The 22226-nt window shown below is 38.9% G+C and overlaps 1 protein-coding gene across 2 annotated transcripts in view; it reads left to right on the plus strand.

Moving 5' to 3' along the window:
* PHEX (phosphate regulating endopeptidase homolog X-linked) overlaps window positions 1-22226 on the plus strand; it is a 224937-nt gene that overhangs the window by 172176 nt on the left and 30535 nt on the right. For both annotated transcript variants that reach the window (XM_025372572.1, XM_025372573.1), the window contains exon 16: window positions 18574-18628. In XM_025372572.1, coding sequence (XP_025228357.1) covers window positions 18574-18628 — 55 coding nt within the window. The remainder of the gene's footprint in view (window positions 1-18573; window positions 18629-22226) is intronic.

The following is a 22226-nucleotide window of genomic DNA, read 5'->3' on the forward strand; positions in this document are numbered from 1 at the left end:
AATGTTAGATTTTTACAGGGTGGTTACAACTTCTTATTTTTCTTCCCTTGTCAAGCTGGGTAGCAACATCTCTAGACATGGAGCATAGTGTGAAATTATAATGATTTAAATCTGCTGTACGAGGAGTTATACTCAGTAGCTGTCATCAAATTTAATTATATTTGAATAAGGTGGTTAAAGAGGAAAACAAAGATCTGAGATGATTGGTGCTTAACCCTAACTTTGTGATAACTGTGACACTGATCTCGCTGCTTTTCAGAGGGGCAAGGTAAGAACATCAATCGGAGATCTAGTTTGTATGGCCTTAGTCAAGGTTTTTATCCTTCCAGACCCCTATTGTCCTGTCTGCCACATGTTGAGGCTATCTAGCCCATAGGGTTTAGGGGAGGATTTAATGAGATGAATTTGTAAAGTGCCAGCACATTGCCAAGCTCAGGGCTTGTATATCTAAACCTGGCATGCCAGGAATCCCTGCGATAACAATTGTGTCACAGGACAAACAGCAAAATATAAAGATTGGCAGGGGGGATTATTTCAAACTTTTGCCCTCAAGAGATCTTAGGCCGGGCATGGTGGCTCACGCCTGTAATCTCAACACTTTGGGAGGCTGACACAGGTGGATCACCTGAGGTTGGGGGTTCGAGACCAGCCTGGCCAACATGATGAAACCTCATCTCTATTAAAATATAAAAATTAGCCAGGCTCGGGAGGCTGAGGCAGGAGAATCACTTGAACCTAAAAGGCAGAGGTTTCAGTGAGCCAAGATTGTGCCACTGCACTCCACCCTGGGCGACAGAATAAGACTCTGTCTCAAAAAAAAAGAAGACATATATTCAAACAACATTTTTGAATATTAATAAGGCACAACCAATTTGGAAAAGTGTTTGACAGTTTGTTGATATCTCCTATTACCCAGAAATTCCACTCCCAATAAAATAAGCAGATCTGTATGCCTACCAAAAAACATGTACAGGAGTGATCAGAGCAGCTTTATTCATAACAGCAAAAACCTGGAAAAAACCTACTGTCCATCAACAGAAGAGGTAAATAAGTTGTGGTATATTCTTATAATTGAATCTTATACAGCCATGAAAAAATGAACTGTTCCATATTATAATATGTATGCATGCCACTGACTAAATGCTGAGTAAAAGAAGCCAGGTGTAAGACTAAATACTGTTCTGTTCCATGTGTATAAAGTTCAGGCACAGGCAAATAAATCTATATGATAGAAGTAAAATAATGACTACCTTTGTTGGGGGTATTGACTGAGAGGAGGTGTGTGACACATTCTTTATCTTGATCTCAGAGGTGGTTACACAGGTGATACAAGAGTAAAAACTCACTGTGTTCTATCATTAAGATTTGTGTCTGGCTGGGTATGGTGGCTCATGCTTGTAATCCCAGCACTTTGGGAGGCCAAGGTGGGGGGATTGCTTTAACCCAGGAGTTCGAGACTGGCCTGGGCAATATAGCAAGACCCTGTGTCTACAAAAAAACAACAAAATATTAGCCGGGTATGGTGGCATGCGCTTGTAGTCCCAGCTACTCTGGAGGCTAAGGTGGGAGGATTGCTTGAGCCTAGGGGTTTGAGACTGCCGTGAGCTATGATTATGGCACTGTACTCCAGCCTGGGTGACAGAGCAAGATCCTGTCTTTAACAACAACAAAACTTTATGCTTTTACTGTATGTTAAGAGACACCGCAAAATAAATGGGAAGACTGCTCCTTTTCTCCATAAAAATGTTTGGAACAGCATATGGTATGCATGGACATCTTGAGCTAATAATAGGTTGCCTCAGGCTAAGTCTCTAGAGGTATAGACCAGGGACTGGCAAACTTTTTCTGTAAATTGCCAGATAGTAATATTTTTGGCTTTGCAAGCCATACTGTCTTTGTTGTAATTTCTCAACTCTGCCATGGCAGCCATGGACAATTCATAAACCAATGAGCCTGGCTGTGTTCCAGTAAAACTTTATTTACAAAACAGGTGGCAAGGCTGCAGTTTGCCAGCCCGTAGAGTAGCATGCTTTGAGAGAATGGGCTCCAGTGTGCCATTGAGGAGTGTTGTGACTCAGCTTCCATGGTTCTTTGGATCTATTCAGGTAGTGGTAGTGGTGGGAAGAGTGAACAGCTCATATTTGGTTTTCATTTCTACTAACATAGATTGATCTTTGGAAGAAAATTCATGTTAAGTATTCAATATCAATGAATATTTGAAAAGCACCTCATTTAAGTATTTAGTTTGTATTTTCGTACATCTCAAATCAAGTTAAAGAAGTATTTTAAACAGATAAGATCTTGGCTTCAAAACAAGCATGGCCTAAGGGCTAAAACCAATGATTTTATTCTCTTTGCTGTTATACACAAGGGATTTTTTTCCCTCAGTTTAATCACAGATATTCTGCTAAAGAAGATAAGCCTTTGTCCAGAGGCTGGGCTTATGCTGGCATCGAATTATGGAACTAATCTGGAAATCAAACATAGATTTGTTTTGCTGTTAAGGATATAACTGTGTTTCAAACTGGGAGAATTTCTCATACTTCATTGGCTCTACCTGAAACCATAAAGTAAAAGCTAAGTTAGCAAATACTCACCTGTGGCTTCTCTTGGAATGTAATGAAATTAAATCTTTGAATCCACTTGATGTTGCATTCGGGGACATGGGAAAGTAAGGCTCGTATATAGAATTTGAGAGTAATCTTCCATTGTTTTTAGAGCTAGAAAGAAACTTAGTGGTCACCTCATCCAAATTTCTCATTACCTAAAAGAGATCCTGACACTCAGAGCATTCTTAGTAATTTTTTTCCACTTTTTCACTTGATAAGGCCCCAGTGATTTTCACTTCCTGGTATTCATGCCCCTGTCTACTCCCCTGCCACACTGAGTAAGGCTTACCACGGTAACTAATAGGATGCTATGGGAAATTCTGGACTACGACTTCTGAGGCTGGGTCATGTTTTTTGGATTGTTCACTCTGGAGGAAGTCAACCACCACATTGTGAGGGCATTCAGGGAGCTCACAGAGAGGTCCACATGTGAAGGAACTGGGCCCCCTGCCCATTAGGAGCACCATGTGAGTGCATCATCTTGGAAGTAGATCCCCAGGACAGCCAAGCCTTCAGATGACTGTGGCCCAGGCTGACATCTTAGCTGCAACCTCCGAGACACTGATACAGAACCACCCAAATAAGCTGTTTCCAAATTCCTGACCCAGAGAGATGGGGAGATAGCAACAATGTCATGATTTGTTACACAGCAAGAGGTAACTAATAAAGCTATTAGAGCATGCCCAGGTGCTAACTGAGTTTGGTAGGAGGGTATATAACATTGTGTGGTGTAGTGGTTAAGAGTGTGAGCTCTGAAGTATGACAGTTTGATTTTGAATCTTGGCTTGGCCACTAGTAACTTGCAACCTTGGGCAAGTTACTTAACATCTTTAAGCTTCAGTTTAATTATCAGTAAAATGGCGATAATAGTAGTAACCATCCTATAGGGTTGTTGTGAAGATTAAATGATACTATATATATAATATCTAATGTTATCTAGTATGACATTTTATAATCTAATATTAGATATACAATATATAATATTAATATATAATAATAAATGTTAATTATATCTAATATTAATATACATTTATATATTATAAATTATACATATAATATATAATATTTTATATAATATATATCAATATGTAATATATAAGTATATATTAAATTATATATAACTTCTATATGTTAATATTATATATAATATCATTTAATCTTAACCCTATAGGATGGTTACTACTATTTTATATATGTGTATATATATGAATATAATGCTTGGCATAGAGTATGGTTCATAGTAGGCACTCAATAAACATTAGCTATTAGTCCTTGCTTTTGAGGAGCTGGGAGAGAGACACTTGTTACCAGGTCATTTAGAGGACATCATGGTGAGTGTGCAACAGAAGGGTGTGCAATGCATTCTGGGAGCCACAGTGGAGGGGCAGTTAAGCCTTGGGGAGTCAAGATTGGATTTCCAATGAAACTGATGTTTGAGTGGACTTTGGAAAGAAAAAGAAATTTCTCTGGGCAGAGAAGTGAGATTAGGGCATTCAGGAAGAAGCACTGTTGTTTGATGCAAAGGCAGCAGACATGGCTGAACATAGCATAGAACAGGCTGTGAGATGGCCACAAATGCTGGGGCACAGCTTACACTGGTGGAAGAGACAGCAAAGGGAATAATGGGAGATGATATGCGGAAGGAAGGCTTTGTGGGTCGTGTCAAAGAATGGGCCAGAGAGAGCTAGTATAGTTTTTGTCGGGGGAGGGGGGCACAAATAACTTAAGTTTTACTTCTGTATTAGTCTGTTTTCACACTGCTAATAAAGACATACCCAAGACTGGGTAATTTATAAAGGAAAGAGGTTTAATGGACTCACCGTTCCACATAGCTGGGAGGCCTCACAATTATGGTGGAAGGAGAAGGAGCAGCAAAGGCATGTCTTACATGGTGGCAGGCAAGAGAGTGTATGCAGGGGAACTCCCATTTATAAAACCATTAGATCTCATGAGACTTATTCACTATCATGAGAACAGCATGGGAACAACCTGCCCCCATGATTTAATTACCTCCCACTGGGTCCCTCCCACAACATGTGGGAATTATGGGAGCTACAATTCAAGATGAGATTTGGGTGGGAACACAGCCAAACCATATCAACTTCCTTAATCCTAATATTAGAGATCATGGCCTGGAGAGGGACAGATTGCAGCCACTAAGACCAGTTAGGAGTTTTGCAAATGACTCAAGAGAAGGACGGGGAGGGCCTAAACTTAGGCAATGACAGGGGTGAACAGGAGTAGGAAGTGGATAAATCAAATTCTAGGAGATGATTCTCAAATAACTGCATAATGATAATGCAGATAGCACAGTGATCCTCCCTTATCCATGGTTTTGCTTTTCATTGTTTCAGTTACCTAGGGGCAACCAAGTTCTGAAAATATTCAGTAGAAAATGCCAGAAGTAAACAGTTCGTAAGTTTTAAACTGTATGCCATTCTGAGTAGCATGATGAAATCTCTTGCTGTCCAGCCCTGTGCCGTCTGGGATGTGAATCATCTCTTTGTCCAGTGTATCCATGCTGTATATGCTACTTGCCTGTTAGTCATTTAGTAGCTGTCTCAGTTATCAGATCAACTGTCACAGTGCTTGTGCCCAAGTAACCCTTATGTTACTTAATAATGGCCCCAAAGCATAAGAGTAGTGATGCTGGCAATTCAGGTGTGCCAAAGAGAAGCTTCCTTTCAGTGCGAAGGTGAAAGTTCTCCACTTAAGGAAATTTTAAAAGAAATCATATACTGAGGTTGCTAAGATCTACAGTAAGAACAAATCTTCGATACATGAAGTTGCGGAGGAAAAATAAATTTGTGCATTGTGTACGTGTGTGTATTGGTTTGGTACTATCTGAGGTTTCAGGTGTCCACCAGGGGTCTTGGAACATATCCCCCAAGGACAAGGCAGGGGACTACTGTAATTTTCTAACTTTTCCACCAGGGCTTTACAAGACTTCCATCAAATAGAGATTATAACTGTTCTGTGCAGCTACACTTTGCTGAGAAACCATTAATATGCCAAGCATTTTGCCAGGTACTTTAATGTATGTTATCTCTAATCTTCACAGTAGGTCTATAAACTTGGCATTATGGGCTCATTTTACAGAAGAAGAAACTGAAGCTCAGAGAGGTGATGTAACTTGCAAAAGACTGCACAACTAGCACATTGCAGAACTGGGAGTATAACCCAGCTTATCTGATTGCATCCTGTTTATCGTCACACTACACTGTTCAAAACTGGATAAGAAATGTGAGAATTACAGTTATGCGATAGGCTGGGTGCAGTGGCTCACACCTGTAATCCCAGCACTTTGGGAGGCTGAGGTGGGTGGATCACTTGAGGCCAGGAGTTCAAGACCAGCCTGGCCAATGTGGTGAAACCCTGTCTCTACTAAAAATACAAACGTTAGCTGAGCATGGTGGCCCGTGCCTGTAATCCCAACTACTCGGGAGGCTGAGGCATGAGAATCACTTGAACCTAAGGGCGGAGGTTGCAGTGAGCTGAGATCGTGCCACCGTACTCCAATCTGGGTGACAGAATGAGACTCTGTCTCAAAAAAAATAAAATAAAAAATAAATAAAATAAAAAATAGCTATGAGGTGATATACATGAACACGCTCTGAGAAGGTTAAGGGTATGATATAAATGTGTTAGAATAATCATTATTATATCATCCCCTCATTCATGCTGCTCTTTCACTAGTTGGGGGATTGTTTCTCTTCTGGTATGGAAACAAGATATTATAGAATGTAGGGCAGCCAGGAGGTGAGAGTGAGAAGTTCAGATGGTCCCCAAGTCCTACTGATTTCATGTCCAAAAGGGAAGTGGCATCGAGCAGTTCATTATTGCCTCTTCTAAGAAGGCTGTTCTCTGCAAGCTTTTTGGCTAAGCCTGTGATCTCCTTGGGTCTTTAGCTTATGGGAAGAGTGGAGGAGGGGTTATTCCATAAGCTAGCTTAAAAGGAGTATTTAGATATACTCCCCCAAAAGGTTTTACTTTCCAAAATTTACACTGAGATTTTACAAGTTTTGTTAAGTGAAGTCATGAACAAACTTCGAATAGTTTACGAAATTGGCAGATGATGCACTTAACAAGGTTGTGGAACACCCACTACAACTTGTTTTTGTTTTTGTTTTTGTGATGGAGTCTCACTCTGTCACCCAGGCTGGAGTGCAATGGCGCGATCTTGGCTCACTGCAACCTCTGCCTCCTGGGTTCAAGCGATTCCCCTGCCTCAGCCTCCTGAGTAGCTGGGACTACAGGTGCTCTCCACCATGTCTGGCTATTTTTAAAAATATATATATATTTAGTAGAGACAGGATTTTGCCATGTTGGCCAGGTTGGTCTCAAACTCTTGACCTCAAGTGATCCACCTGCCTCGGCCTCCCAAAGTTCTGGGATTGCAGCCATGAGCCACCATGCCCAGCCCTGCTACACCTATTTTAAGGCATTCTTGTCCTGGTCTAGTTGAGGAATTTGGAGGTCCTGATACAGTCCCCCAGTTTCTGAAGCCTAACCAAGGAGGGTTGTGAGAATGGTGTTCTGGGTAGTATCATGGGAGGACAAAGGTAGCCTCATCTGGAAAGCTCTGCAGTCTCATGGGATTCTTGTTACCGTGGTAAGTCCCAGAACCAATGCCTGTAAGGATGCAATTTGCCACTTGTAGGGTATTTCTAAATGCCATTTTCAGACACAGTGCACTGGGCAGGTTGGCTGCAGGGCTGGTAGTAGGAAAGCATGAAATGATTATCAGAGTCACCCTGGTTAAAGACAGGGTGTGAGTGGGGCACTCACTGGCAACTGCCTGGATGTAAGTAAGCCAGGGTGAGGTGAACATAGGAACCTAAAAACCAGCCATGGGAACAGGAGACAGGATGTCAGGGAGAAATCTCATTGATTGACCTTGATGGTCACAATCTCATTTGTCTTCTCTTTAAAAAATAAATTGTCTTTTACCCTTATTACAAAAGTAGTTCATAGTTATTGTAGAAAATCTAGAAAAATTTTAGCTGAACTAAAAAAATTTAAAAAGTTAACATCATTTAAAGATAGTCATGGTTAATACTTTTGTTGAATACCACTGAAATGTACATTTATCTACAAATGTTTTACAGTTTACGGACTCATCCAATAGTACTACTTTTTCCCCACTGAACATTGTAACATGAATATTTTTTTCCATTTATTACATATTCTTCTAAGTCATTGAGTGTAGTGTTCAACTGAGAAAACACCTTATTTAATTACTTCCTAATGGACATTTCGGCTGTTTCCCTATTGTTAACCCTCTGTATTGATAAGTTTTGTGACTTTTTGTATAAAACTGAGACCATTTCTTTAGAGTAAATTCCTAGAAGTGGAGGATTTCCTGTGTCAAATGGTGTGTCCCATTTGAGGGTTTTGAAATGCGTCTTACCCAACTTCTCTCAAGAAAGCGGTACAAATTTGTATTACCACTAACAACAGATGAGATGGTTTAACCTTTAATGAGTTGCATCTTAAAGATACTGTTGGAGGAAATGAATAGAGAGACTTAGTTTTTTGTCTAATTGATATGGGGAAAATGTTAGTCACATTTCATTCTTGAGACTATTATTGCATAACCAGATACCGTTCAGTGAACCCACATAAGCATTTGCCGAGTACCTACCATGCTCCCAGGACTGGGCTGAATATCCCTGCTGCTAGTGTCAGTTTCAAATACTTAGTACAGCAATCAATAAATGAGAAGACCTGTTGGAATATAAGTAGAATATGAGACACTGAGCTTCATAGTGGAAGGAAATTAGTGTTTTCTTTGCCAGATGTTGAACTATAGCAGTGGTTTTCAAAGTGCAGTCCCTGGATCATCAGCATCCCTTGTGATAGATGGGCATTATCTGGCCCTACCTACTGAATCGGAGACTCTGGGATTTGGGCCCAGCAATTTATGTTTTAACAAGATCTTAACTACCAAACTTCTGCAAGATGCCAAAGATTGAGAACCACTGAGCTATAAAAATGCAGCAAAGGCAGAAGAGGTCAGACTTGTTGGGTAAAGGTGTGGTGACTAACTTCTGGTTTTCCTGGGACCATCCCAGTTTTAGCACAGAAAGTCTTGCATCCCAGGAGCCCCTTCTGTCCCAGCTAGATAGGGATGGTTGGTCACCCTGGTAAAGGGTGGCAGGGGTGAAGGAAGGCGCTCTTCATTGCAGCCTAAAGGTAATTATGGCAGAAAAAGAATAGAAGGGCCAGCAGAGAAGGTTTCAAGATGGAGGGCAGATTTCAGAAGCTGCTTTCTGCTTGTCAGCTCTATGCTGATAGATGTGGTGGCAGGAGGTTACCTGCAGGAAGCCAGCAGATGGCTAAGGCATCTTGCTGAATCCCTTGACAGGAGTCACAGCTGTTAGAACTTGATACTTTCTGGAAAGGGGAAGGTTGGCATTCACCAAACTACTGCAAGATGCCAACTTGAAAAAAAATCCATGATTAATCTTAGCAGTGATGACAATGAAATCATTTTACAGCAAAAACCATAACCAAAAGTGCTTTGTAATTGCAGCAATTTCCATGTCCTGACTGATGGCATCAGATTCTAGAATGGTGTCCAGCTTATCTGATTACAAGAACTAATCCTGAATAAGATGTAACATTCATTATTAGAGTAAGCATTCATCCTGGATTTTCTAAAGCAGGTGCAATTTAAACTCTTCTTGTTCTTTACTACAGTCATAATGTATAAGGCATGTAAAGTTTCAGTTTTGAAAGTACAGTGTGCAAAACTGTAATAAAAATCATATGTTACATTGTTACATGCATGGTGTTGATGACAGACAGGAGGGCCGATTTATAGATCACTTAAACATACAAAATTCCTTATTTTTCCTAAATCAACAGTTCTGAACCTGTTTGCATAGTCCAATTACCTGGGGAGCTTTTAAAAAATGCTTATGTTCAGGGTTCCATCCCAGAGATTGTGACTTAATAGGTTTGAGGCAGGGGCTTGGACATAGATATTAAAACAAACAAACAAACAAAATTCCCCAGGTGATGTGCATTTGGGGTTGAGAATACTGTACTTACCCTGATATAAACCAATGGGTCCCAACTTTAGCATGTACCAGAATGGCCTGAAGTGCTATTCAGTAGGTCTGGGGAGGTGGGGGTGCAAACATTTGCATCTCTAAGGAGTGCCCTCGTGATGCTGATGCTGCTGGTCTGCAGACCAAGATTTGAGCACCAGTTTCCTAAACCATTCCTACTCCAAACCCCAAATAATCATACAAACCACATCTATCACCCATTAGCTAGACATGTGAATAAATAACTCCCTCTCAAAACATTTCTGCACATCTACTCCCACATATCCGGTATTTCTTTTTTTTTTTTTTTTTTGAGACGGAGTCTCGCTGTGTCGCCCAGGCTGGAGTGCAGTGGCGCGATCCCGGCTCACTGCAAGCTCCACCTCCCGGGTTCACGCCATTCTCCCGCCTCAGCCTCCAAGTAGCTGGGACTACAGGCGCCCACCACCTCGCCCGGCTAGTTTTTTGTATTTTTAGTAGAGACGGGGTTTCACCATGTTAGCCAGGATGGTCTCGATCTCCTGACCTCGTGATCCACCCGCCTCGGCCTCCCAAAGTGCTGGGATTACAGGCTTGAGCCACCGCGCCGGGCCTCCGGTATTTCTTTTATCTACTGAGTTTAAAACATATTTCAATTAAAAAGCATACTTTAGAAAGCTTGGTATAGGTTTACCTTCCTCTTTAGGTCTTGCAAAATAGGATTATTTGTCTAGTGGTATCCCTTCTCCCCCACTAGATTGTAGGTTCTTTGAGGACATTTGTATGTTCAAAGCTTGCCCATGTGGCTTGGAACATCATAGGTGCTCAGTAAATGTTAGTAGTCAATGGTTATGCATAGAAATTGCATCATCATAACCAAACCCTACTATTCCCAATAGTTTTTATAATGGGATCTAAATAGACTGACACTCCAAAATTAGGATCATAAAATATATTCACTTAGTGAAGTGGACGCTATTGCACAGGACAAGTAAAATAAAGAAGTGAGCAGAAGGTAACTACAAGTGAATTTCACCAAGAAGTACAATAATGTAGATAAGATGATATATCAGCAGTAGCTCTGAAATGTGGACTAATACATAGAGTAGTTTAGTAATACAAGCACACACTTAAGGCTTTTGAAAAAAAATAACTGTCACAACTTGCGCTAAAGCCACATTAATACATCAAAAAATCCACGCAAACAACCAAATATCCCATTGTTTGACAAAACTAATAAAGCAATAGAAGGTATTGACATAGTCCACCCCTTAACAAAACTATCACAAACATCCGCACTGAAAGAAAACAGACACAGGTACACACTTAATGAAAAACCCAAGTATATTTCTGGAGAAAGCAGCTACGGCAAATATGGAAACAGATTTAGTTCAATAAACAGCTGAATGTGTATGCTGGTCCACACATCCTCAAGCCCATTTAATTTTCCTTTGGAATTTTCCCTTGGTCACTTTTTTTTGGACTTAATTTACTTTGTCATTTGCCCCTGGCTCTGTCACTTCTGTCCCAGAGGCTGCTGGAGGGATCCTAAATGAAAAAAATCAGTAATGCTAATTCTTTCAGAGGAGTCAAAAGAGATGTTGAATTTAAGAATGAAATGCTCCTAAAGGTAGATGAGTTCAAGTTGTCTTGCATTGTGTTACTATACTTAAAAAAGTTTGCTATAGAGAAAGGGAAAAAGCACATGGTCTGGGTTTCTGAAGACCTGGCAATGAAAGTTGGAGGCTTCCTATTTTGTAAAATCTGACTAAACATGGAAATAACAGAAAAAGATGTCTGAGTCTGGTTCACAGTTGTCTAACATCATCAGCATTTGTAAGGGTTAATACTAAAAAAAAAAAAAACCTCCAAATAACATAAAATTTTGAAAGGTAATGTTTTAAAAATATTTTCTGCATAACTTTTCTGAACCATACACTTATGAATATGGAACTTAAATTTAATGCTGCAGTAAAGTGAAAGCAACAATGAATGTAGGGAAAATGGATTAAATTAGTTCAATATTCTCCAGGCCAAAGGCCTTGGATCAATATTTTGTCTAATTTTCTCTTTCCAGCATATATCACAAACATAAAAAGGAAGAATATTCCACTTTTATTGGGGGTCAGCTGGGAGGGCTAAGAGGATACAGGATTGATGGAATTTGCATAAAACTGGGCAGGACTTTTTAGCTTGTTAATATCTGTATTGTGATTGAAAGTTTATTGGAAAAATGTGCTGATCTCAAAACTACACTAGTTCTGCCATGACAGCAAGAGAGTGGAACCAACAAATTCTTTCATCTAGAAAGAAAATGAAAACCAGAACTTGAATAATGGAATGTATCTCAGATCTGGTACTGAATGTGGAAAATTCGAGAAGTAATACATTGGTACTACTAACGGTTTTAAACTTTGGCTAACAAGATGTACTCATAATGGTAGGTAATGCTTCAACAACCCAGTCATCCGTCTGAGTTTCACAAGATACAATATCAGTTCATTCAAGTATTTATTGAGTGCTTACTATGAACCAGGTATTGTTCTAGCTCTGAAGATATCACCATTAAAGAATAGTAAAAAATAAAAATCCCTTTTGTCATGGAACTTGCATTCTAGTCGGGGAAAGACAGAAAATGCATACAAAGTAAGTTAAATGTAAAGTATCTTAGATAGTGGTTAAGTGTTATGATGAGTTACAAAGCAAGAAAGTGGGTAGGATAACATCCTGCCCCTTAAAAAAGCACTAGGGAAGGCGTTAATGAAAAGATGATCTTAGCCTACACACCTGAAGCGAGCCATACAGATAGTGGCGGAAAGTAGGTTCTAGGTTAGGGGAAGAGAGGGGTAGGGCAAAAGGAAGATTATTCCTTTTTTTCCATGTCCTTCTATCCAGTGTGAATTTGCTAGGCCTGAGTATATTTATTTATTTGTTTTATTGACATCTGAGCTGTGGAATAATGGGCTACATTTGTTTTCTTCTCTATACTTGTTTGTACTAAAAAAACTCTAATTAATGCAGCTGACAATAATGTGTACTGAAACCCAGACACATTGAGGCATTTAACTTTTCTGGGAAAGCTGTAGCTACCGTCGGCGTATGATTTATGACTATAAAAGTCAAATAGTTGAACCTGGGGTAATCACCCAGTGAATGCGATTGGTTCTTTGGCAATTGTGTCCTAAACAAAAGCACTCTGTCTTTTATGATCAGCATTTTGCTAAGCTCCAACTAGGTTACTCCACATTTACTGATAGGAGAATTGTAATGAGAAACACCAGTAAAAATGAGAGGTTGACCCCAGTAGAAAACCAAAAGCAGGTTCTTGTGGCTTTCCCAGGTGCAGATTTGAAAGAGACACTATTACTGATAGATAAATAAATAATTAGGTTATTACAAAGAGCAATATTTTCTTTTGTCAGAATTTTAATCACTGAAATGGTATAACCACAATTTGTATTTTTGCCTGAAATAGGAGTGGAATTTGCTGGTGTTAACAAATGCAAGAACAAAATAATACTATGTAAGCTTAGTTAACTGTTTTTCAATAGCCTTTAGAAGAATTTTCTATAATACACACATACTTTTTTTTTGAGATGCTAAAATAAATTTTAATAATTGTTACATAACATACTGTGTATCTATTTGATGAAATCTACCTCTGTGTAATAATTATTAAAGTAAGTCTTGAAATGTATGATAAGAATATATTAGTTTTTTGGGTACAATTTCCATGAAAATACGTAAATAAGAAAACAAATAGCTAAAATAAGAAACAGGAGGTTTTTTATAATACTGTTGTCATTGTATGAAATTACTCTGTTAACTAAATTAACCTGACATTGTCACTCTTAAAAGCAAGATCTAAACAAAACTAATTCTCAAATTTATTTAATTTTAGCAATTTATTTAACCGAATATATCCAAAATATTTTCATTCTAATATGTAATCAATATACAAAAATTATTAAAGAGATGTTTTATATTATTTTTTCATACTAAGGCTTGAAAATCCAGGGGGTATTTTATTTCATTTATGTATATTTATTATACTTTAAGTTCTAGGGTACATGTGCACAACATGCAGGTTTGTTACATAGGTATACATGTGCCATGTTGGTTTGCTGCACCCATCAACTTGTCATTTACATTAGGTATTTCTCCTAATGCTATCACTCCCCCAGCCCCCCAACCCCCGACAGGCCCCTGTGTACACACACACTTATTTCTAAAAATTAATTTTAATTACACAAGCCGATTATCTTTGGATAATCAAATTTAAAACATGACATTTATGTGTAGAGCCCTTTTTATCAGCCACCACCCCAAATCCTGATTTTCTTCAAAAGGTAACCACTGTGATCACTTTGATATGTATTTTATGACTTTTAAAGAATTTACATATGTATACACATATACACACAATACATGTATATGCTCACACTGGTAGGATAGTTATGTAAGAAAATAAATGGTATTTATATATCTATATCTGTACCTTGCTTTATGCCAACAACATGTCTTGGGGGTTATTTCCCATGCTGGAATGTTAAGACCTACCTCTTTCTTTTCACTTACTGCATAGCAGTTCACAATATGGTTATACCATAATTAATTGCCCTCTTATTTGGACATTTAGCTTGTTGCACACTTCTCAACTAGAAGCCATGCAGCAATGAACTCTGTAGTGCCCTTGTGCAAGTGATTGGGCAGTGGTTTTCACTGTGGCACCCAGACCAGTAGCATCTGCATCACCTGGGAACTTGTTAGATACAAATTCTTAGCCCTACCCTAGACTTACTGACTCATAAACTGAGGGTGGGGCCCAGCAATCTGTAGTTTAACAAGCCCTCCGGTGAATCTGATGCATCATAAAATTTGAAAACCACTGGCAGGTATGTCTGTACAGACATACATGTGTGGATACAGTCAGTTCTATAACGTAACATATGTGTTCTTAAACACCACTGTGCTATGCAAAAGTATGTACTAAAAGGCCACAGGGCTTATGAGAAAAATGAGGTTGGGGCACAACAGTTAAAAACTTTATCAGTGACGCATTAAAAACAAAAGCTGGGAGCCCAATACAGATGATAGCGCGGTTTTATACATGTTAAATGGGTAAATACACAAATGCTACAGTAAATATGGCACCTTCCCTTGAAAAGACCAGAAGTTTGCTTGTGTAAGTTGGTATTGGAGGGGTTGTCCCCTGTGAGTTTTTGGGTAGCGGCGGAAGGAGGGTTACATGAAATTGGAAGGTAAGTTGGTTTAACATCAGATGTGGTGAGTGTGGCTCCTACCCCACGTGGTGAACTGAGGCAGTTGGTCATGTTGAGGTGTGTGCGTGTGTGCATTTTGTGTATTCCTATATGGCTCAGTCCATTTGGGTGCAGTTTTCTGCTTTTTCCTAGCATTTCTTGTGGATAAGCAAATGTGAAATTGGAGTTATGTTCAAATTTTCCCCCAATGTATCAATTTCCTTGGAATACATTTGCCTTTTCAATACAGGTGTCATAGCTGTATGTATGGATGCTGACTCTTTTGCATACATTACACAAAATAACTCCATACACTGTACTGAATGCTGTTTTTCACTGAATATTTCTTAGAGCTTTTTCCATATCACCACATAGTTACTCATTTTTTTTTAATGGCATTTAAAGCATTAAGAGATGATTAAATTGATCTCCAAAATGCTTGCAACAACCTACACTCCCATCAACATGCTTCCTACACTTTGGCCAATATGACCTATTATCACATTTATTAACTTTTGCCAACCACTAATTAAATGTCTCTCTCCTTCCTCTCCCGCCCTCTCCTCCCTCTCTCTCCTCCCTCACCTCCACAGAGACATTTACATTGTGAGGAATGCCTCTCATAAGTACACTGATAGAAAAAGAACTTTAAAAGTGTGAAACAGGTGGCGAGGTGGTGTTGAAATGCTAAAAAAAAAAAAAAAAAAAAAAAAAAGGAAATGGATATGAAGAAAACATAAAAACCTATTAAAAAGGCAGAGAAAAGGAATTTCCTTTCTACTTATTTTTCACTTCCACCTTTGCTAAATACATCTTATCCACTTTATGAGATAAGATATTGAGTTGACCCTGTAGGGATTCCATCTATCACTCTAGCTGGTTGATGTCTCCAAAAATGCAGCTTACACTATTAATCCATTCACTTCAGCAAAACATGCCTAAGGGCATCAGATTCTTCTGTTTATCAGTATTGGGTTCCTTGGCCCCAAGAAGCTCAGCAGATACAGCTGAACAGAGTGATGTGATGGCTTCAGCTCTTGAGTCTGGGGCTTCTAACAGCAAAAGTGACAGAAAAAGTGGCTCATGCAGGTGTCAGATGTTTTCCTGTAAAGAGGTTGGCAATGGATGTAAATGCTTCCAGCTGAGCACATTACCAGGCAGGATAAGCCATAATGATTTAATAATGAAATCACATTGGTTTATGATCATTGTTCTTATTAGGAAATATCATTGCTTTTTGATGATTTATTATGTGAAACTGAGTTTTCATATAAACACTGTGATTTGCATTTATATGTAATATATATTTGCATATGTATATATATCTGAGTCAGAATGACTTACTAAAAGTAATCACCAAAAAAAAAAGAGGATGCAATATTGATGTAAATATGCCAAAAATATTTAAGGAAATGTAGAAATTATGAAGATTATTATGATGTTGCCGCTTCAAAATAATATTAGATGCATTTTCCTTTATGTGAAAATGGCAGAGAACTAGTAGCCGGAACAATCTCTGTTTTGCAATAAGGCTTTTGCACCTTGAAATCACAAACTATGATATTATTAATAAAATATAAAGAATATATATGAGGGTTATATAGAACCACCATTTCCCTTCTAAATTAAGGACTTGCTTTCCTGTCCTCGTTTCTCCTCATGTGTGGAGAAATGGAGAGAGAGAAAAAAAGTTTGGAGGAGAGAGAGGAAATGGAGGAGAGAGAGAAAAAAAGAAGAGGGAGGAAGAACATTTTGACTTATAAAAGAGCTTTCAGTCTCATAGGGCCTAGAACAGTTGCTCTGGAGCAGTGAAGGACACTATAGAAGGCTTCTCTCTCTCTCTCTTTGGTCATGATTCTTTGCTCTATCAGCTGTGATGACTTGTAAGTACAGTTCCTAGGATCAACCCAGGGTGCAAAATTTAGTGGTGAGTTGCAAGGCCAAAGCAAAGCATGTCTCTCACTCATCTGCACTCAATGTCAGGTACATAATTTGGGAAGCCCAGTACAAAATAAAAATGTGGGGCCTCTTGTTCCAAAAGCAGGAAAAAATGCCATTGAGGGTGCTAAAATATAAAGCCTTGCCCTATCTTTCATGGCTTTTCTCTTTCAACTTGTCATGGTATTGTTTTATTTGCTATTCAATGCTATTATAAGAAAAATTAAAGATGTAAGTCATTAGCATGAGTGTTACTTTTCATCTCAATATTGTGCAATGTCAGTTTTAAATGCAAACATAAGAGCATTTAACTTGTACGTGGAATCACCAAAATTACACAGTTTGTATTTTGTAGCTTGTTTGTGCATATGTGTTTTGTTCTTACCAGCATGGAGGAAATGCTGAACAAAACTCAACTTTTTATTTCACTTCTTAATACATGTTCATTCTACCAGTACTCTCTACCTTTGGTTTACTGACAAGTAAGGAAGGACTAAAAGGAAAAGAAACTATAGGTTATTGTATAAGTCTGTTCTCCCACTGCTAATAAAGACATACCTGAGACTGGGTAATTTATAAAGGAAAGATGTTTAATGGACTTACAGTTCCACATGGCTGAAGAGGCCTCACAATTATTGTGGAAGATAAAAGAGGAGCAAAGTCATGTCTTACATGGCGGCAGGCAAGAGAACTTGTGCAGGGGAACTCCCCTATATAAAACTACTGGATCTCATGAGACTTACTCACTACCATGAGAACAGTATGGGGGAAACCACTCCCATGATTCAGTTATCTCCACCTGGCCCCACCCTTGACACATGGGGATTATTACAATTCAAGGTGAGATTTGAGTGGGGACACAGCCAAACCATAAAATTCACCCTTTCTCTGTCCTTTTATGTCATCATTTTCAGTGTAGGTGTTTGGCCAATACAGGGAAGTAACAGGTATGAGAAAGGTTATGACAGGATTCCTTGGACATTCATGTTTCTTAGAATGCCACTACCTTCTTTTGGTCATTGAAGCAAATTCTGGTTCGAATGAAAAGTATGGCCTCTTAGGGCTATCAGAGCTTACTCAGTTCTAGATGTATCATATTTACCTTGTATTTGTTTGGCATCTCACTAAACTCCTACGCACTGTGGGCCTGATGGAGTCCTGTGCTCCTGGGGCATTGTGAATGCTTTGTGAAAATGGGGCTCCTAGGAACAGCAGACACATATTGTGCACATTTTCTCTGCTCACACACACATGTTCCATTGTCTCCTCGGGCTCCACTAAAAAAATACAAGTTCAAAGATAAAATAGTTATGAATTTCAAGACACTGGCAGGAGAGGATTACATTAAGTGCAGAACCCTTCTCTGTGTGGGGCCTGTGTGACTACACAGGTTGCACGCCCACAGAGCCAGCCCTTTCTGTATCAGGCAAAGCTGCTGGAAAGCCTGAAGCCTCATTAGCATGCCATGTATGAAGGAGCCCAGCTCACAGCAGGCTGGACGTTGCCAATAGTGTACCAGTGCAAAATAGTTTCCCTGAAGCCATTTAATACACTTATTTCAAACTCAGTTGAATTGATATCATTGAGACAGCTACGTCTCTTAGAGTGCTCCCAGTGCCAGGAGGAGTGTCTTTGAGATGGGTCTTTGAAACCTCAAAGTTATAGCTAGAACCAGGTACTCATCATTGAATCACTCTCTCTATATCTCTTAACATTTTTTCTTTCTCATAGGATTTCCAGCAGGAGAGCTCCAGAAGCCTTTCTTTTGGGGAACAGAATATCCTCGGTGAGTAAATGAGTAAAGAAACCAGTTACCAATTAGGAAGAACATGTTGCTTTGGTAGAGGACAGAAGAAACAAAGTCAGTGGTTATTCAGCAGAAAGATGCCATGGAATCTGGCATGGGTCGGCTGTACTCTTTTTGGGTATTTATTTTCTGATCCTTATTACCAGGGTGTATGACTGGACAGGAAGGCCAACTTATACATAGGTGGCTTTCATTTTTATGCATTTATTCTCTTACCCATTAACTCATACTACCAGTATTTGGACATTGAAGGATTGTTGGGATTTGAATTGATGGGATGAGTCTAAAACCATTCCAGATAGAAGAAACAATGTGAGATAAGGAGGAAAAAGTGTTTCTATAATGGCAGAGTCTAGTTTGGCTAGCCAAATGGTACATGAAAGGAAGTAGTGGAAAAGAAGATTGAGGTTTGATATTGGAGGGCTCTGCATGTCAGGTAAGGAGCTTGGATACTAATAGGCAATAGAAAATATTGAAAGTTTTGAGCAAGTTAGATAATTGAATTTATCTTTAGAAACATAACCTAAGAGAGTCCTTCTGACTCTCATCTTCTGTCTCTCCCTTCTACTTATAAGGACCCTTGTGATTACATTGGGACCATTCAGATAATTCAGGATAATCTTCCTGTTTTAAGGTCAACTGATTAGCAACCTTAATTCCATCTGCAGCTTTAATTGCCCTTTATTGTGTAACATAACATATTCACAGGTTCCAAAGATTAGCATATGGACATCTTTTGTAGGCCATTATTCCACCTACCACATGTGTGTTACAAAGTCAGTTATCACCATGGGCAACTGGAGCTCAGTCTTGCTGGGGAACTGTAAAACATGCTTCAGAGTGATCCCACCTCAGGCACATGGGAGCTGGGGTATTTATCTATCCTCCAACTCACCTTCCATCATTGATTGAGGGCTCCTACCAGGGGTACCTGGCAGTGCCCATCCTAGGCCAAGAGGGCTCTAATGGCTGGAGAAAGTCCTTAGGCAACTAGTTTCAGGTGCTGACATTTGAAGGCTGTCAGATTGGTGCGCTCAAAAATAGGGCTAAGAGGACATGGGCAGTCATCGATAAAGCTTACTACAGGGAAGCACCATTGTTAGAATAAATAAAAATTCCAGGTTCTTATTTAACCAAATCCATGAATAATATCCCAGACCTCAGCTGCATAGTTTTCTTTGATGTTCAGATGTTTGGAATCAATTTGCCCTGCTTTTAAGTTTAGAAATATATATAATATATATTTCTATAATATACAAAAATTTAATATAAATTTACATTTATATAATATATATAAATTTAATATAAATTTATATTTATATTTATAAAATAAGTATAAATATATATTTATATTATATATATATTTCTAAAAAATTAAAGGTTTAGGATATTCTTTAAGTTCCCTTCAAACTAAAAAAGTCCTAGAATTCTTTGATTCTGCTTATTGTTGACAATTTAACTGAGCTTCTATTACCGTGATTATATAGCTGGAGATTAGGAAATAGTCCGGTTAGATTTTTGGAGTTATTGATTAAGTGATTTGTTTATTGGGTCTGTGAGCATGATTTTCTGATATAAAAGCTAAGATCATCGAAACATAGGAGTTAATGTTAGTGTCTATTTGTTTGTACCTTAGGCTAGGTCATAGCTAATACTTGAGTGTGAAAGAGAATTTTTTTTTCCTAAAGACTTCTTTGTCCTCATCCACTTAATGAATAGCTATTATGTATCATTTGGGTTCCCAGCATTGGGAATATGAAGATGCTAAAGACATGGGAGTCACGGTCCAGTGAGATGGCTTCCCATACATTCATCTATTCTGTATTAATAAATGGATAGCCTCCAGAAACAAGGGAGTGGGTATCCTTTCTGCTCACAGTGCTCAGCTTAGTCCTCACCTGAGTGTTGAGTCCAATTATGAGGCATGAACAAGTTGAATTATTTCCAGAGGAAAGAATCAGGACTGTAAATAGTTGAAGACAATGTTTCTCAAAGTGTGTGTTCCATGAAATAGTAAGAGAGGTAAGTCATCCTCCCCTTCCCTCAGTTCTGGGGAATCATAATAATTATCACCATAAAAGTTTCCTAGAAGCTCTGCAAGAAAGAAACCTATTTAGATGTGTTTAATACAACTACCTTTTTGGTACCCATTAACCATCCCCACTTCTGACCCCAGCCCCCCACCACCCTTCCCAGACTCTGGTAAACCATCCTTCGAAATGTAGAGGTTCCCAAACTCCCCTGCGTTTTGGGAAATGCTGATCTAGAATTCATGACTGAAGAATAAGAGTTGAAAGAACTTAATAACACTTGAAGGGGAACCTCATAACTGTCTGCATATTTTTGAAGGAAAGTTAAGGTGGTAGAATGACTTATATTCAGGAGATTCAGCAGGTGTTCAGTTAGAGGCTACACTAGACCAATAGATGGAAGCCATAGAAAAGACATTTCAGATCGGCATTATGGAGAGCTATTATGTTTAGACCTGCCCAAAGAGGGAATGGGTTACCTTAGAAGGGGATGAGCTCTTGGTCATTGGAAATACCTAAGCAGAGTATTATAACCATTTGAATGGGTTTTTCTAAAGGGGGCCCATTCCTCTAGTAAGAAGTTGGACCAACCATTTGAATGGGTTTTTCAAGAGGGGACCCATTTCTGTAGTAAGAAGTAGGAGTAGATGACCTCTAAGCCGTTTCCAACTCAGAAATTTTTATGAATTTATGATTCAGGCATAGGGCAACCCTTACTTGATAACAGTGTGAGTTCATGGTTAATCTAGACAGCGGTATAGTTGTTTTGTTGTTGACAGCAAATCTGTGTGCATATGTTAAACCCACTGAGTAATAAGAACAAAAGAGAAACTGAGTAGGTAGTAAAAGTGGTGTCTTCTCTATTTTATTTTTGCAAGACTAGATCTTCGGTGCAAGAAATCTTCCAGTTTCTGGCCAGCCAGTCACGGTTGCATTTTAAAAGGGAGAGTTTATTTTTTTATGCTTATTTATTTATTTATTTATGAGATGGAGTTTTGCTCTTGTTGCCCAGGCTGGAATGCAATGGCGTGATCTCACTGCAACCTCCGCCTCCTGGGTTCAAGCAATTCTCCTGCCTCAGTCTCCCAAGTAACTGGGATTACAGGCATGCACCACCATGCCCAGCTAATTTTGTATTTTTAATAGACACGGGGTTTCTCCATGTTGGTCAGGCTGGTCTCGAACTCCCGTCTCAGCCTCCCAGAGTGCTGGGATTACAGGTGTGAGCCACCACGCCTGGCCAATGACATGCTAATTTAAATACTCTTCATTGATAAAATAGAGGATGTGAATCTAATATTATGAAATATTATTATTGTCAGGCTTAGTCATATAAAATTACTTTTTCTTTGTCTCTTGTCCAAAGGATTGTGATTAAGTAACTGAGAATTGAAACTTACAATGATTCAATCATTTTCTGAATTCTCTATTACCTTTTGCAAATAGGAAGCTTGTTGGAGCAGCCCCTCTTAAAGGACATTCATTGCACAGCAATTTCTATAAGCTTCCATTGTTCATGCCTTCAATTCATCCAGTCAACAGCATTG

The sequence above is a fragment of the Theropithecus gelada genome, chromosome X (genome assembly GCF_003255815.1).
Source record: "Theropithecus gelada isolate Dixy chromosome X, Tgel_1.0, whole genome shotgun sequence".
Classification (NCBI taxonomy): domain Eukaryota; kingdom Metazoa; phylum Chordata; class Mammalia; order Primates; family Cercopithecidae; genus Theropithecus; species Theropithecus gelada.